We start from the raw sequence: 15,112 nt of genomic DNA, 5'->3' as shown, positions 1-15,112 counted from the left end.
GCTGAGCCTTCTGTTGTAGGAAAAGAAACACACATACAGCCAACATTACACAAAATAGCAGAATTTGATGATGATGGACTGATCAGCTATATACAAAAAATCTGAATCACAGCTCAAAATTCACTACAATCACTCTTACAAATGTAGTTTTTGCAATGTATTTGTTTTATTATCACAGTAGATCTAGAATAAAAAGAGATATTTTTCAAGTTTAGAAGTAATTAAGTTTACTTGCTGAAAACAGCATTTGGGTCATTGTTGTTACAGAAAATGGTTTTAGTCCAGATAAAAATAAAGACACATAAAGAGTAAAGACTTTATCCTAAGAAGCAGCAAATAAAACATGGGTGCCAGGAGCTGAATCTTGGCGTTAATATTCACAGCATTTAAGATCTACCCTGCTCTTAATGATTTGGACTACCCTTTCCAGAGAAACACCAAGCAACTTAGATGACAGATACCTCAACTTCACTTTTGACCCTGAGCAATTTTTAAGGCTGTTGCTTGGGGCACACATGCAACATTAGAATTTCTAGCAATGAAGGAAGTAAAGCACCTTCACGAGTGGTACTTTGGTAGAAATCTTGAAGTCTGGAGATGCAAAATGACACAAACAAACTTCCTGTTCCCTTCAGAAAGAGTCTTCCAAGAAAACTTTGTTAAGGTTTATAGATCACTACTGATAATGCAGATATTTTATGTACCAAGTGGCATCAAGCACAGACCTCTCATAAGCACTAACACTGTCTGGAATTGTTAAGATTTCAAAGGAGAAGCAGCAGCAGGTAACAGCAGCATTGACACACTAAGCTACACCTGCCTACACCTTCCTTCAATAACCTACTCTACAGCTACTGTTTGCTGCTCTTGTTCCACATCATGACAGGAAAATGTACTGTGTGAAGCACGGGGTGGAGGGAGACTGGGTTTGTCATCTCCAGTGCCTTCAGTAAAATCCTGTACAGGGCATGTTAAACGAAATGACCACTATGCTTCACTGGCTGATAGAGGCCACGTCACAGATAAAGCTCAGGAGCAGAAGCAAACTGAGTCCCCTTTCACATGGGCAGATGGTGATAGGACAAATGGGAGCATTTTTTAACTGAAAGAAGATAGATTTAGATTAGATGTTAGGAAGAAATTCTATATTCAGAGGATGGTGAGGCACTGGAACAGGTTGCAGCTGTGGATGCCCCGTCCTGGAGATTCAAGGCCAGGTTGGATGGGGCTCTGAGCAGCCTGGTCTAGCGGAGGGGGTCCCTATGGCAGGGGGTGGAATGAGATGAGCTTTGAGGTCCTTCCAGACCAAACCTTTCTGTGATTCTGTATGTTAGTACCACTGGGAAATAATCATCCAGGGACAAAACACAGAGTAAACAGCATCACATACTAGCAATTATTAAGCATTTAATCGAGGTACATTATAAAGATAAGACTGATCAATGAGATTTTAAAAAATCTATTATTAGTCCAGTACACATTTAAGTTGAAAATACTTGAAAAATACGCAATAATGTGGTGTCTGTTAAAATGTTTGCGAGGAAATTCAAAATATATATAAAATTAAATGTTCATTCTTGGAGATTTTACAGAGATGAAGTCTTTAATATTATGGCACATTTGACTGAGTCTAGACCTGTATACTAGTGATGCTTCCTAATGTTAAAGAATTATTACATTTAAATTACTGAAAGAACATATTAAATTAATGCAATTTAACAGGAAGAATGTATTTAAAAATCAAATTAAAATATGGTTTCATTTTCTATTGGCATTCTGTAGTTAGGAGAGGATCTTCCCTTTCAAAAGAGGTTCTAGAACTACTGGTAGTACAAGGTGACGATCTGTAAGGCAGCAGTCAATACATTTAGTGATCAACAAAATCAAGGTGTAATCAAGGTCTGTGCCATTCCAACAACTATTTAACCCTAGTTCAGTTCCTCACTGAGCACTGAAGAAGAGGCATTACCTTCACCAAATTAAAATCTAATGACTCAGAAGGGAAAGGAGATGCTGCCCTCCATATAGACTTAGAGAAACACAAGTATTTTCTAAAAAAATGGCAGTGCTAGAGAGGCTCTTTCCAAGGTATCTGGGGGTCTGAAATTAGATGCCACAACATGATATAAAGGTTTAAGTGTAACTCATTCTGCTTCAGAATGACAAGGGAGCCTCTAAATTGTAACTGTACTGCAGTAGAACATTGTTGTACCTTGATCTCCACGTTATGTCAACAACTGTCAACCATCCTTGATGCTCATGAGATAGCAAGTCAATATTGTCTTGAAATACCAAAAAATTATTAATTATATATAACTATATGCATCCAATTACCTTTTTATTTGGATCAACAAATCCCACCACTAAACATACATAAAGTGAGCAGCCTAAGCTTTTCTGACATAACAGGAAAGTGCCAGTACATTTATCACTAGCACCATAAATGTTTCTAGGAAACCACTTCATTTTTCATTCTACTGGCTTCCAGACAAATTCTATTTGCAGAATATGACACTATATTAGTAAATTAATTGATAAGTCTCAGTGGCATTTGGTAGTAATTTTTTCAATAATTGTACCCAAAAGAAACTAGGATAAACAAGAGTGACTAATTAATCAGAAAACACATTAAAATTGTAATGTTTAAAAAAATCAGTATTTCAAAAATCTGCCATCACCATAAGCTATAGCAATTTTATTGTACGAAAGAAATTAAATTCTCACTTCTTAGTTCAGCATCTCATAATCAACTTTCACTATTTTCAAAGTCAGCACATAAGACATCTGCTCTGTCAGATGATTTTTGTGTAACTATATATCCAATGATAAATTACTGCAAAAATATGTTACATGATGGTAGGAAAACATTTGTGAATGTGAACAACAATGAAGAAAGGTATCAAACACATGCTGAGCACCCTCTTTATAACACCTTTTTTTAGGCACGAGCTTTTCAAATGTGATAAAGAGCTTTTCTATTTTATTTTCCTTTTAATCTGTTGGTAACTTCTGTATAGTATGAAACAAAGTCTCCTAGAAGTGACCTTACAGCTGAAGTGTTATTTTTAACTAAGCCTTATAATGAGGGTGAAGAGCATTAGAAAAGCCACATCACAAACACACTGCTCATAGCCCATCATGCATTTCAACTTGTTATCAAACTTACCCCTCTTTTGAGGCTTCTGAAAGAAGGAATTCTGGGCTTCCCTGTTTTTATCTCACTCATGCAATAATGCACTGGTTCAATGGAGAATATGGGATACTGGGACCCATTAGGAGTACTGGATGTGTATAAACTAGTAGGGGGTAGGGGTGGGGATTGTGGCTAATGTGGAAATAAAGAAAGCAATAAATAAGCCAAATGTTCAAAGTGATTTTAAAATGAAAATTCTGTCTTACAAAAATAAAATTTCCATCCAACACAGTAACAGGTTGTAACGTTCCAGACACATTTATACTATAACTGTATTGGGTTTAAAAGGTTTCTCTCATGAATTACTCTTCAGAGTTATAGGTTGCTGCAGAGAAGGAAGGAAGCTTTAGACTCAACACCCTAGATATCACAAGACCCTAACAAGATCCTAAAGCTCCCTTGTTCTTTTCTTAAAACACAGTTCAGCTATTGCCAATTTAGTTACAATCATCCTGGAAGCTCAAGCATTCCTGCTCACTATTACCTCCTACATATTGAGGTACACTACCAGGTTGGCCAAACCAGAAGTATTTGGTACACATATGGAGAATGACTAACACAAAAAGTGTTCTCAAATCTGTAGTCAAGTTGCACTGACTCAAATGCCTGCATGGCATTGTTAATATAATCCCAAGAATCTCCTCCCCTTTTTTCAAATTGCTTCTCTCATTTTTTGTCTCTCATACCTCTGCTATTCTCAGTTCAATTTTCCTCTGCTATTTCCACTGCTGCACAACTAATTCCCTTTGCAAAAGGCTTTTGTCTTTGACAACATTAAAAATAGGTAAAGGAATACCTGTAAGTCAAGACCAGCCATAGTTTCAGCTAAATGAAGGTCCAAAGGTCCCCATGAATACCCCAGCTGTAGTAAACCAGCTAATTTTATAATAGATAATTTAAGAATATACTTTAAAACCTGTGAATAGTATTTGGAATTAAATATGTATCTTCCAGTAAGTATTTTGCTTACAGCTGCTGTTTTGTAGAGTTCTCCTCAATCCTCCTCAAAAACAGGTAAAAAAACAGGGACACCTTTCATTTCATGCAGGTCCTTAGGGAAGAGATGCATGTAATATGTACCCACATGTCACACCTGTGGCTGCACAGAGAAGACAGTAAGGCTGACTCCCTGAATGCTACACACAGTGAGGGAACTGGAGAGAAGAAAGGGTAGGGCAAGTCTTGTCAGCTTATTTCAGCTGTCATCATACTAAGGGATTTAACTACAGTAAATGCCAAGGTCCAGGCTGAAACCAGTGTACATTTACATACTCTCCAAACTATCAGAAAGATGTCCTGTGGTAAAACTAGCAATTGTGATCTAATTCCAGAACAGGCCAAAACTCACCCACCTCTGCAGAAAAATGCAATATATATGCCCATGTATTAATGCATGTGAACTGCTATGAATCATTAATTACACTGCATGAAAGTAAACAATCAATTTTAATACCCAGCTAGAGTTACATAATATACTGAGGGTGAAATAAAGAATCATCTGTATCCTTCCTTTCTGTAAAGACTTACTTTCTCAGAATACCATAAAGTAGAAGGTAAGTTCTACCATTAGGAAGCCCTAAGAACAGTTTCCTGTAATAAATGACAGAAATTGTCAGTGGCTTGGAGCATTAAAATAACCTCATAGAAATCTGTGGGAATGGCTGCATTAAAATGGCTCACTGATATGCTCCAATATTAAATAAAGATAAAGCAGAAAATTTAAATATGTATATGCTCCATTCATTTATATAGCTAATGCATGTATTGACAATCTTTTGTTGATCCATGAAGGCACCTCACACAGTAAGTGTTAATTGTAACTCGTAAGAAAACAAAGTAGTAATCTCAGTGCTTTCAATTTTTTCTTGAGCATAGAGGACATTTCCCTTCATGGAGCTTCCACAGTATGTTTTACCAGTGACAGAGTATAAACTGTAAGGTTTTCAGAGAAACCTCAAGAATTTTCAAAACTTGCAGCAGGTGTAATAAAAATTTACGTTAACACTTTTACATATAAATGTGACATTTAGAAGGGGGTTGCTTTTTGTGCCATAAGAGATCTGGTCTGCCCAATTCCAAAACGTACTCTCCCCTCCCCTTATTTTACACAATTAACACCTTTCCTATGCAACTACAGAAAGTCTTTACAGAATCTTAGAAACACTGCAGTAATGGGAAGCTACGTTTATCAAATAACTACTAAAAATGCTCCCAGACAAAAATTACTAGAAGAAAACCTGAAAAACTTCCCCAGTGAAAACTTGATTTTTAACATGGTAAGTACACAAACCTTCTGATCTCCTTACATATACTTTAAAAATAAATTGGAAGGCAAGGGGAAGATTTTTTAAAAATACATGAATTGCTGCTTCCATGCACTCTAAATGTTCAAATTTTAATTTTCCAAATAGTAATTTCTTAATTGTTACCTTTGGTTTCTTTCCAAATAGCCACAGCTTTCCTTTAGCCTTGCCGACTGTAGTTTTTGTATCAATTCTCATTCCCTCTTGCTTTGGTGTACTGATGGTTCCATCAGAGATAGTTCTGTAAATATTCTGACTGTAATCTTCAAATGGAAAGTCTCCAGGAGGTTCAAAACCAGATTTGAAGCAATCTATCACTAGTTGAGAGTCCTAAACATAGGAGTTAAATTAAGGAGTTTAAAAAGCAAACCCATCAAGAAGCAGAGAAAAAAGAGACAAATTTTTTGTTTAATTGCAGAGATGCACAGAAAGTAAGAGTGAGCTCAAAACACACAGTTTTGGACAGACATGCTTTTATCTCAGAAGTGTTCATGAGTGTATAGCAAAGCATACTCTGCTATTCAGAATATTCCAGCAAATACTTAACTGAATGAAGTTATGTTAACTGAAGACCCTTTATGTTTTAATGTCACATACAGGGGAAAATACTGACCACAGTATTCCAGAATATCCAAAACACACCCAGTGAGAACGTATCAAAGATATTCAGATTACATGAAATCAATAAAGCAGGAAGAGAGCAGACTAGAAAAGCAGAAGTGGTCCCTTCTGCTGAAATCAAAGTCACAACACTTTTGAAGCAAGTATTTGACCACAGAAAGAAAACTGACCAGGGTAAGTCAGTCTTTCCCCTCTCCACCACTTCTGGAGCAGTTAAACTTTCACACACATTTGAAGTTACTCAGTTCTACTTACTCTGTGTTGATCAACTGATTTTGCTGCAAGGATCATCCCTTCTAAGCATTTTGAGATAATTGGGATAACCTTGCGCTCAGAGTCAGCAAAGCCTTTGTAACATTCACTAAGTTTGATAGTCCTCCTTTCATCCATTTCTTGAAGTTGCTGCAAGTGCAAAGAAAGATAAAATAAAGGTGTCATTTGCTGAATTTTTACTCCTCAGTCCTGACATATGCAGTTACTGTGGCCACCACAGTGTGGGACAAAATTTCTACGCTTTCCCAGTATTTTTTTTGCTTAACAAAACAGAACTTAGAAGCCCTTTCAGACATAGACTTAGGATGCCCAGTACAACTGTTATGAAGACTTCATGCCCGTTGATTACTAAAAATCATGTAAAGATTTTCTTTTCCTTTTACTTCTATAAAGCACATCTACAATGTTTACAAGCAACTGTCTGAAGTATTTGTTTCATGCAAAAATGAAAATCACAGTGAAGAAATTTTACTGATTTTTACATCTCCTCACTCTCTCTCCTTCTAGTTCCAGTAATTCCTTTCTGGCAATAAATACATCCATTTTGTTTTTATTATTATACCTTCCAAGCAATACAATTATTTAAAATATAGGAAAAATAAGAAAAAATTATCTGAAGTTTAGACACTCTGGTTTGAAATACAAACCATTTGCTTTAGCAGTGTGCAAGAAAATAAAGAGAAGAATACCATTACATAAGATTTGCAATAAAAGTTTACTGGAGCAAAACAAAAAAGAATAAATTTAAGAGAAATACTATTAAGATAATAGCCCTGGACTTTTCACCTGAATGTGGAAAACACCCCAAACAAAAGCAAAAATCAGCAAGAAACACACCAATAGGTTGTCAAAAACTGGATAAGAAGTTGGATCTTTCCCATATCTACACTGAGGCAGATGTCTCAGACAACATTTGATTTCATATCTCCAAGACAAAACAACCACCTAGATGTGCTAAACCCCTCTCCAAGGTTTTTCCACAGAATGTTACCAAATGTTTGCAATGAAGTAATAAAAGTGTAATCCCAAGAGAAAGCAGGACTAGGCCTTTCTGCTCTTACTGTAGAGTTCTAAAAATGCAAGTAATATCTTACAATGATAATGGATTTTAACCCTGGAGAAATAAAGGTAGTAAAGCAAAACCCTGGTGCAAGCTACAAAGATGATCAACCTGTTTCTCCTGGGAGCTGACTGCAGTTCCTGACTGCAGGATCAGTGTGTAAAGTCAGACCTACTGTAGTGCTGCTTAACAGTTAAAATATTAGAAAATTCTTTAATAAGCCCAGGCAATTTTCTCCTGAGAACCCTACATCTTCTAGTAAGGCTTTTTTTTGTTTGTTTAATATGAACTGACTTGTGCTTCTGGAAAGTATCGAGCATATTTAAGTTGAATATCTTCAAATAAACCCAGTGTTTCACCTTCCATTTCCTCACTCCCTGTCTCAGTATCAGTTCCCACCCATATTTCCCAAATGGCTGAAGGTACATGCCAACATACTTCTGAGCTCTCCTCACCTCACCCCTCCAACTACTTCAAACTGGTTTTCCAGTTTTGCGAAGTCCATGTTTTTGAAAGAACGATTGGAAAAAAAAATATCTTAATAGTTACATAAAGCATCTCAAGAAATCCCCACTTTAGACGCAAAGTACTGATCTTTAACGTTTCACTTGGTTTAGAGACATCTGAGGATTGCTGGTAACAAACAGTGATGGAGCAAGGACTAATTGGGGGCTGGGGAGGTGCTGGAACCTCTGCTTCCAATGCAGCCGTTTTTTACTCGTGCATGAGATCATTAAAGCTCAGTCACTGCCAGCTACCTGCTCTCCTTCACCTCACCAGGGCATTCACACACACAAGGATCCTGAGAACTACTGCTCAACCCCTGTTAGAAGGATTGTTTTAAATGTCTGCTGTCACCCAGATACCTCAAATGTTTATTTCGCCAGACACTTTCCAAAATATTTAAGCAAATAGTCTATTAAGTACAAAATCTTAGAGAAAATGCAACCAAGCATTTTTGTTGGAAATCTAAGCATTAGTATAGATAAGCACTCTCATGAAAAAACATAAGTTGTCTCAAGATTATGGTAATTTCTTGATAAAATGATCCACTAAAAGAAAGAAAAAATAAAGTTTTTAATTTTAAAGTCTACTACTCCTGTAAAAAAGGATCAGAAAAACTTTATCTGGGAATTATTTTACCTTGTAAATCTGAGGAATGACAATGTAGTAGTGTTTGTGCTGTTCCCCATTAAAATTCTGTAGCTGTGCAGCATATTCATTTTTGTTTTCATCAGCCATATGTGTGCGCAGGTTCAGCTGTTGCTTGGCCTAGTAGGAAAGTGTTTTCAGGTTAAGTATGTCTTGTACTTTTCAGTGACACACAGCATTATTTTATTTTATTTTATCAACTATGCAAGAACACTAGTCACAAGTCATCAAAACCAACACCCTTATAACTGACATATAAAGAATGTGAGACTTCACGTGTACTGACACTCCTGAACCTCATTTGCTATATACAGAGAAAGCAATGATCACGGTAGCTCCCTGAGCCAGGCTGCTTAAATACATAGCCTAATTTCCACAGAAGTGACTGAACATATAAACCACGAGGTACCAGCTAGCAGATAGCCCAAGGAACACAGCACAGCCATCCAGAGGAACCCTCGTGAGCTATAACAAGGCCAAGTGCAGGTCCTGCATGGGAGTTGGGGTGATTCCAAGCACTAGCACAGGCTGGGAGAGAATGGGTTGAGAGCAGCCCTGAGGAGAAGGACCTGAGGGTCCTTGCAATGTGCACTCATAGCCCAGAAAGCCAACCCTATCCTGGGCTCCACCAAAACCAGTGTGGCCAGCAGGTCAAGGGAGCTGCCTCTGCCCCTTTGCTCAGCCCTCCTGAGACCCCAGCTGGAGCCCTTGGCACAGGAAGGAAATGGATCTGCTGGGAAGAGTCCAAAGGAGAACATAAAGATCCATCAGAGAACTGGAGCATCCCTCCTATTAAAAAAACAGCCTGAGAGATTTGGAGATTTTCAGCCTGGAGAAGCAATGGCTGTGGGGAAACGTTAGAGCTGCTTCCAGTACCTAAGGAGGGTGTACAAGAGAGCTGGAGAGGGACTTTTCACAAGGGCAGGTAGTGATAAGGCAAGGAGAAATGATTTTAAACTCACAGAGGGCAGGTTTAGATCTGACATTATGAAAAAATTCTTCACTATAAGGGTGGTGAGGCACTGTAACAGGTTTCCCAGAGAAGCTGTGGATGCCTCATCCCTAGCAGTGTTCAGGGTCAGGTTGGATGGGGCTTTAAGCAGTCTGGTCTAGGGGAAGCTGTCCCTGTCCATGGCAGGGGAGTCTTCAAGGTCCCTTCCAACCCAAATCATCCTGATTCTGAAGCACACTCCTTTCCTGTGCTGTCTTACATGTCACTGGAATTCTGATTTTGCACATAACAAGTAAGCATATTTTATACACAATTTTATACATTCAATGAATATTGTTTCAGTATTGATGATTAACAAGGAAATGAAATATCTTTGATAATAAAATAAAGAAAAGTCACTGCCCTTACCTTCTCAACATCAGCCTTTGTCGCATTAGTATCATTGTCCAGTCGTTCATAGCTTTGCTGTGCCTTCTCTGCCTCTCTGCATTCCCTCTCAAATTTCTTTTTGCTCTACAAAAGGCACAAACTTACTGCTTTAACAACCACTATTCCCATTTGGTTTCATACATTCATTCAGAATTCTAAACATCATAGCTTCCATTTAAGCATCTTAAATTCACAAAGTCCCTTTAAAGGACACACTGTTAGCACAGCAACTAGGTCAACTAAATTATTTTGAAGGCAGTCTGAAGGATGTATCTATACTACAATCATCATCAGTATTCATGTCAAGTGGCACAGCTGTAGGTAGCAGAGACAACAGTATTCAATATACTTGATGCTCCACATATGCAGCTGTTGTCAAGACAACTGCTGCAGAAAAATTGTTGCAGAAGTTCCCATATCTAGGGAGAAACTGCAACTCAGATTCTAAGCTCCTGCTTCACAGCAAAGTGAGATCAGTGTGTCCCCTAAGGGCATCTAAATGAATTTAAAAGACTGCCTCTATACTCAGGTAAATACAAGGCACTGTATGGTTTGAGCTGAACTGGGGGAACTATCTTGGTGTAGAGTAATAACACCTAAAACTACCACATCTGCTTCTATTCTGATCCTCTGATGATGAATTAAACTCTTTAACATGACAGTGAAGCAAGACCCTGCTCATCTGGGTATTCTCCAGTACTGCTTCATAATAATCTGGATCAAAGATATAGTAAATTTTAAAGACAGAAAACCAGAATATCAGAATATATCTTGAACAGACTTGGTTGAATTTCATGTTTTCTTATCTCTAAAAGCATTTGTTTCAAGAAAAAGCAACTTATAGTCTGTCCTAGAGCCATTCACTTGCTGCATTTCTCCATTAAACAGTAATTGTACCTCCTAAAAGTACAATAGTCTATAGTGGTATTCTTGAAGCTTAAGTCAAATTCAGTGATTTAAGATTTCATCTTCATATAAAAAACCTGCCATTTTTAGTAGCCCAAGGAGAAGCAATCGAAGTCTGTACCCATATTAAAACCCAGATTCCTTTACACTGCTTATGCTGGATGAAAGTCAAGGCTTCTCTCAAACATAAACACAGAAGCTATTTACAGGAGATTTTTTTTAACCAGGGAACTATAAATACTTTGAACTGTATTATGTTACTAAGTTACTTAGACATTCAGAAATATACATAAATATTAAATCTCAGCAAGACAGATGAAAACAATTCCACTCACAGCCTGTATATCTTATATAAGTTCAACAGGAATAAAACCCAAACACAAACTCACATTATCCATCTGTTTCCAGCACATGTCCAGATACTGCTGAGCCTTTCGCCCTTCCTGAAGATGCTAAAAACACCACAAATAAATTAAATTTGCCTGTATTTTTAGTATTATTACCATTAATCAGCCCCTGCTCTAGCTGACAGCCTATGATGTGCAGTATCTTCCGCCTGTACCCTTTGGAAGACATTACTTAACATCAAGAATACTATGACAGATACTGTGATAGGCACTGGCAAAAAAAGGTTGTTAATAAGTACTGTCTTCCCAAACTAATAATTTTTAAGTTTAATAACTGTATTATAGTATTATAGCAAAACCTTAAATACCTTTATAAATGTACTACAAAACCTAGGTATAGCCACATTCATCAAAATGGGTAAACAAACAACATGAGTTCATCAAAAGACATACATCTTGATATCCTATCTGCAAATTCAAAACCACAGAAATTACCATTTTTCTCTCAGTTTTTAGATCATGAGAGTATCTCATCAATTCTCCATACACTCTGTGTCCCATTTCTTCTGCAACTACTTCTCGTTGTCCTGCATAGTCATTCAACTCGTTCAGGATGTTAAAAAAGGCAATACACGAAGTAAACCTGGCAGAAAGCACACACACAAACATACACAAAAAAGTTAGACAGCTTTTAAAAATACATTTATTTTTGTATAGTCTGTGCTCCTGATTAAATAAAAAAATAACAGACATTTTACAATAAACCTTATCTTAATGCTAATTGAGTTAGAGTAGAAACACAAGCTGGGAAAGCCTATGTTAAGCCTCACATGTACTACATGTTGCAATGTCTCTTCAAACACATTTTACAAGAACATGGGGTTTGTGGATGGAAAAGAAAGAAGAAGAATACTACCTGGCAAGCCCTGTAGTATAGTGGTATCTCCTAAGCTGCCCAGGGAGAGGCCTGAGCTTGGGAACGGATACATACGTCCCTAGGCTCGCAGGCTGAGCTTGCTGCAGAGATGATGTGCTTGGTAGTCTTGAGGGTGGAACATGCCAATCATACCACTCCTATGCATCCCGATGGACTCTACAGAACAAGTTTGCTATCAGCTCTGGAGACAGCTGCCTGTTTGCCTGCCCACCTCTTGGCTGGAAGTAAGGTGCCACTATGGCTGGCACTAAAAAGGGGGGAAGAGGAGGGGCAAAGGGTAGAAAGTGTGTGTGGAAGGGAAGAAAGGAAAAAAAAAACAACAGGTACCACATTAAAATATACATCTTTCTCTTTCTTTTAACTGTGGAATACTGCCATCTCCATAGGCTTGGCTTTTGGGAATTTCAAACGCCATTCTAGCCTATTCCCTCGGGTCCAGGATCTTTACATAGTTAGAAGAGCTAGAGGAAATCCTACTGTGAATTCTCAGACACTCTGCACAGCATGTGCTCTGCCTGCAACCTGAAACTTTTTTCATTTCCTAAGACTTACCCCAAAAGACAAAAAAAAAGGATTGAGCTTTTTCAAATAAATTTTTAAAATGGCTGTAAAATGGACAGCAAAACAAGCGTTCTTCTGATAAATAAACTTGTTTAGCACAAACTGCTCCTCCACTGTTAGACACCCACTTATTTTGTCTCTGGAATCAAAGCAAGTCAGGATTTTAAGAGCTCTTCTTGCCCATAACAACTTGTGTACACTCAGGTCTGAGTATAGGGATGCATAACTACATTTGTATTGCCATAAAAATGCACTGTAAATCTCTACTACTAAGCAAAAAACCAAAGCCTAAGGACACACACTTGTTCTTCTTTACAAAACAATACTACGTTGTACGCAGCAAGCTAAACTTTTGCTTTCAAAATTTCAGTTACCTAAAGATTAATTTGGAAGGGAACAAGTACAACCTGCAGCGTACTACAATAAAATACCAGTAGGAGTAAACAAAGGTATCATGCTTAAGAATTACTGCAGAACTGTAAGAAGCCAAGCACAATTACTTTGTTGTCATCACCAATTAAATACCTTATCTTAAAAATAAATCCATAAAACTACAGCATATGCCATTAGTTCTCACTTTTTACACATGGAACTTGAAATGGACATTTTTACCTGGGTTCCTCATCTTTTGGTGAGCGTTTAGGACAGTACTTCTTAACCAGATTTCTATTAAAGAACAAAAACAAAAGGATCATATTTTAGAGTCTCTTTTAGAAGACACACATAGAAAACTTCACAAACAAATTGTTTCTATTTAATGCTCTATGAATAAATCTATTCCCTCTGTCAACTTATATGGGTCCTTCAGATAATACAAAGCTGAAATCTAGGTATTATCAAAGTTTTACACCACTTTGACCTAGAACAATTTGCAAATATTTTAAAACTTCTACTGCAGTGACTAGACATGAAATGAAGAGTTGGTTATTTCACATCCTTTTCCTGCATGCAGAAGCAGCAGCAGACGAGGACAAGGCCAGTGTCTGACCACTGGTAACACAGAGAGTGCACGCTGTGTGCTGTGCCACGAGCACAAAACTCCATGCCTGAAGTAAGCTTTGAGTACAGATTCAGGTCAAAGATATTAACCACAGCATTTCCAAATCTTCAGTAAGGACATGCCCAGAACAGGAGGAACAACATGTCTCTTCAGAAAAACGATTTTACAGTTTGTCCTACCATCAGCATTGCAAATAACCAGATTTTTGAAACCAATCAAATCTCCAGAAGACAATGCACAGGACCAGCACTTAACACAGTATCACAGTCCAATTTTTGAGAACATTGATAGGAAATAGTCTTCTTATCACAGAATGCAGGGAAAAAAGGAATGGAGGAGTTAAGAGAAGATTCCAGGAGAAAAACATCTGGCACGCATGTTGTGTATTTCACTCCAGTGTCTCTCTGTAGCTTAAGTTGTTACAATTACAAACTACTTTACCATTAAAACAAAAGGTGCTAAATCTGCTTTAATCTAAAATAATCTTGTACAATTTCTCAAGTCCATTTATCTGGAAGTCATCTCTATGGTACAAAAGCCCACATAGTGAGATTATGTCCAACCACAAAGTATACACCAAAATATGAGCAGGGACTTGGTGTGGAAACAGTGAGCTTGGATCTTTTCTATACTCTCTGAGACTACAACCAAAAAAACCAGTTATGATAAGAAAGTCAGGTGCTTTTGATATCAATACGTACTAAGAAACAGAATAAACACTGACTTTTTAAAAAGTATCTACCCACTTTAAAGTAACCTCCTTACTGAAATTCAAGTAACAATCTCTTCTCACTATCCCCAGAACCCACTGCCTGTTGTAACATTCTGCTTGGTCAGAATTAAATGCAGACATTTTGATAGGAAAATGCATAAATACAATAGGAAAAAATTCACTAAGTAACTTCTTGTGTTCCATTTTTCCTTACATCTCTGCTTTGTTCCTCAGTGCTTATTAATGAATAGCAAAATCCTAAAATTCATCTTATTTTTATTCAGAAGGTGAAATGCATAACACACATACGACGCTGTAGCTAAGCAACCATGCACGAGCCTTTTCAAGGGAGTATTTTCAGAATTGTTAAAAATGAAAGAAATGGCTTACTAAAGCCATACAGTTTAAAATGGCAGGAGAGAAGGGTCATAAATACAGATTATTTACTAGCATGCTAATTTCTGTTCTGGTTTCATTCTTTAATGAAACTGTTCACTCTTTCTAGAAAGACAAAAATATTATATAATCCCTGTCCTAAAAACAGCCAGTTTTATTAGTCAATCCCATCTAACTTTGGATCAAAGGAACACACAGGTTTGAGACACTATGATCAGGATTTAACAGCACAAGGTACAGTAATCAAAAGCAATAAATATGAAATGACAA

General features: G+C 37.3%; 1 protein-coding gene across 3 annotated transcripts in view; it reads right to left on the bottom strand.

Moving 5' to 3' along the window:
* FNBP1L (formin binding protein 1 like) overlaps window positions 1–15,112 on the bottom strand; it is a 56,659-nt gene that overhangs the window by 7,631 nt on the left and 33,916 nt on the right. For 2 of the 3 annotated variants that reach the window (XM_066325222.1, XM_066325223.1), the window contains exons 3-9: window positions 13,347–13,400; window positions 11,732–11,879; window positions 11,279–11,341; window positions 9,963–10,067; window positions 8,594–8,722; window positions 6,373–6,519; window positions 5,623–5,826 (exon numbers count right to left, since the gene is read on the bottom strand). In XM_066325222.1, the coding sequence (XP_066181319.1) occupies window positions 5,623–5,826; window positions 6,373–6,519; window positions 8,594–8,722; window positions 9,963–10,067; window positions 11,279–11,341; window positions 11,732–11,879; window positions 13,347–13,400 (850 nt within the window). Of the gene's footprint in view, window positions 1–3,166; window positions 3,326–5,622; window positions 5,827–6,372; window positions 6,520–8,593; window positions 8,723–9,962; window positions 10,068–11,278; window positions 11,342–11,731; window positions 11,880–13,346; window positions 13,401–15,112 lie in introns of all 3 variants that reach the window. The other variant, XM_066325224.1, reaches the window with a different exon arrangement.

The sequence above is a fragment of the Sylvia atricapilla genome, chromosome 9, assembly GCF_009819655.1.
Source record: "Sylvia atricapilla isolate bSylAtr1 chromosome 9, bSylAtr1.pri, whole genome shotgun sequence".
In the NCBI taxonomy this organism is placed as follows: domain Eukaryota; kingdom Metazoa; phylum Chordata; class Aves; order Passeriformes; family Sylviidae; genus Sylvia; species Sylvia atricapilla.
The sequence above is the reverse complement of the archived record's forward strand: the minus strand, read 5'-3'. Positions and strand labels throughout refer to the sequence as shown.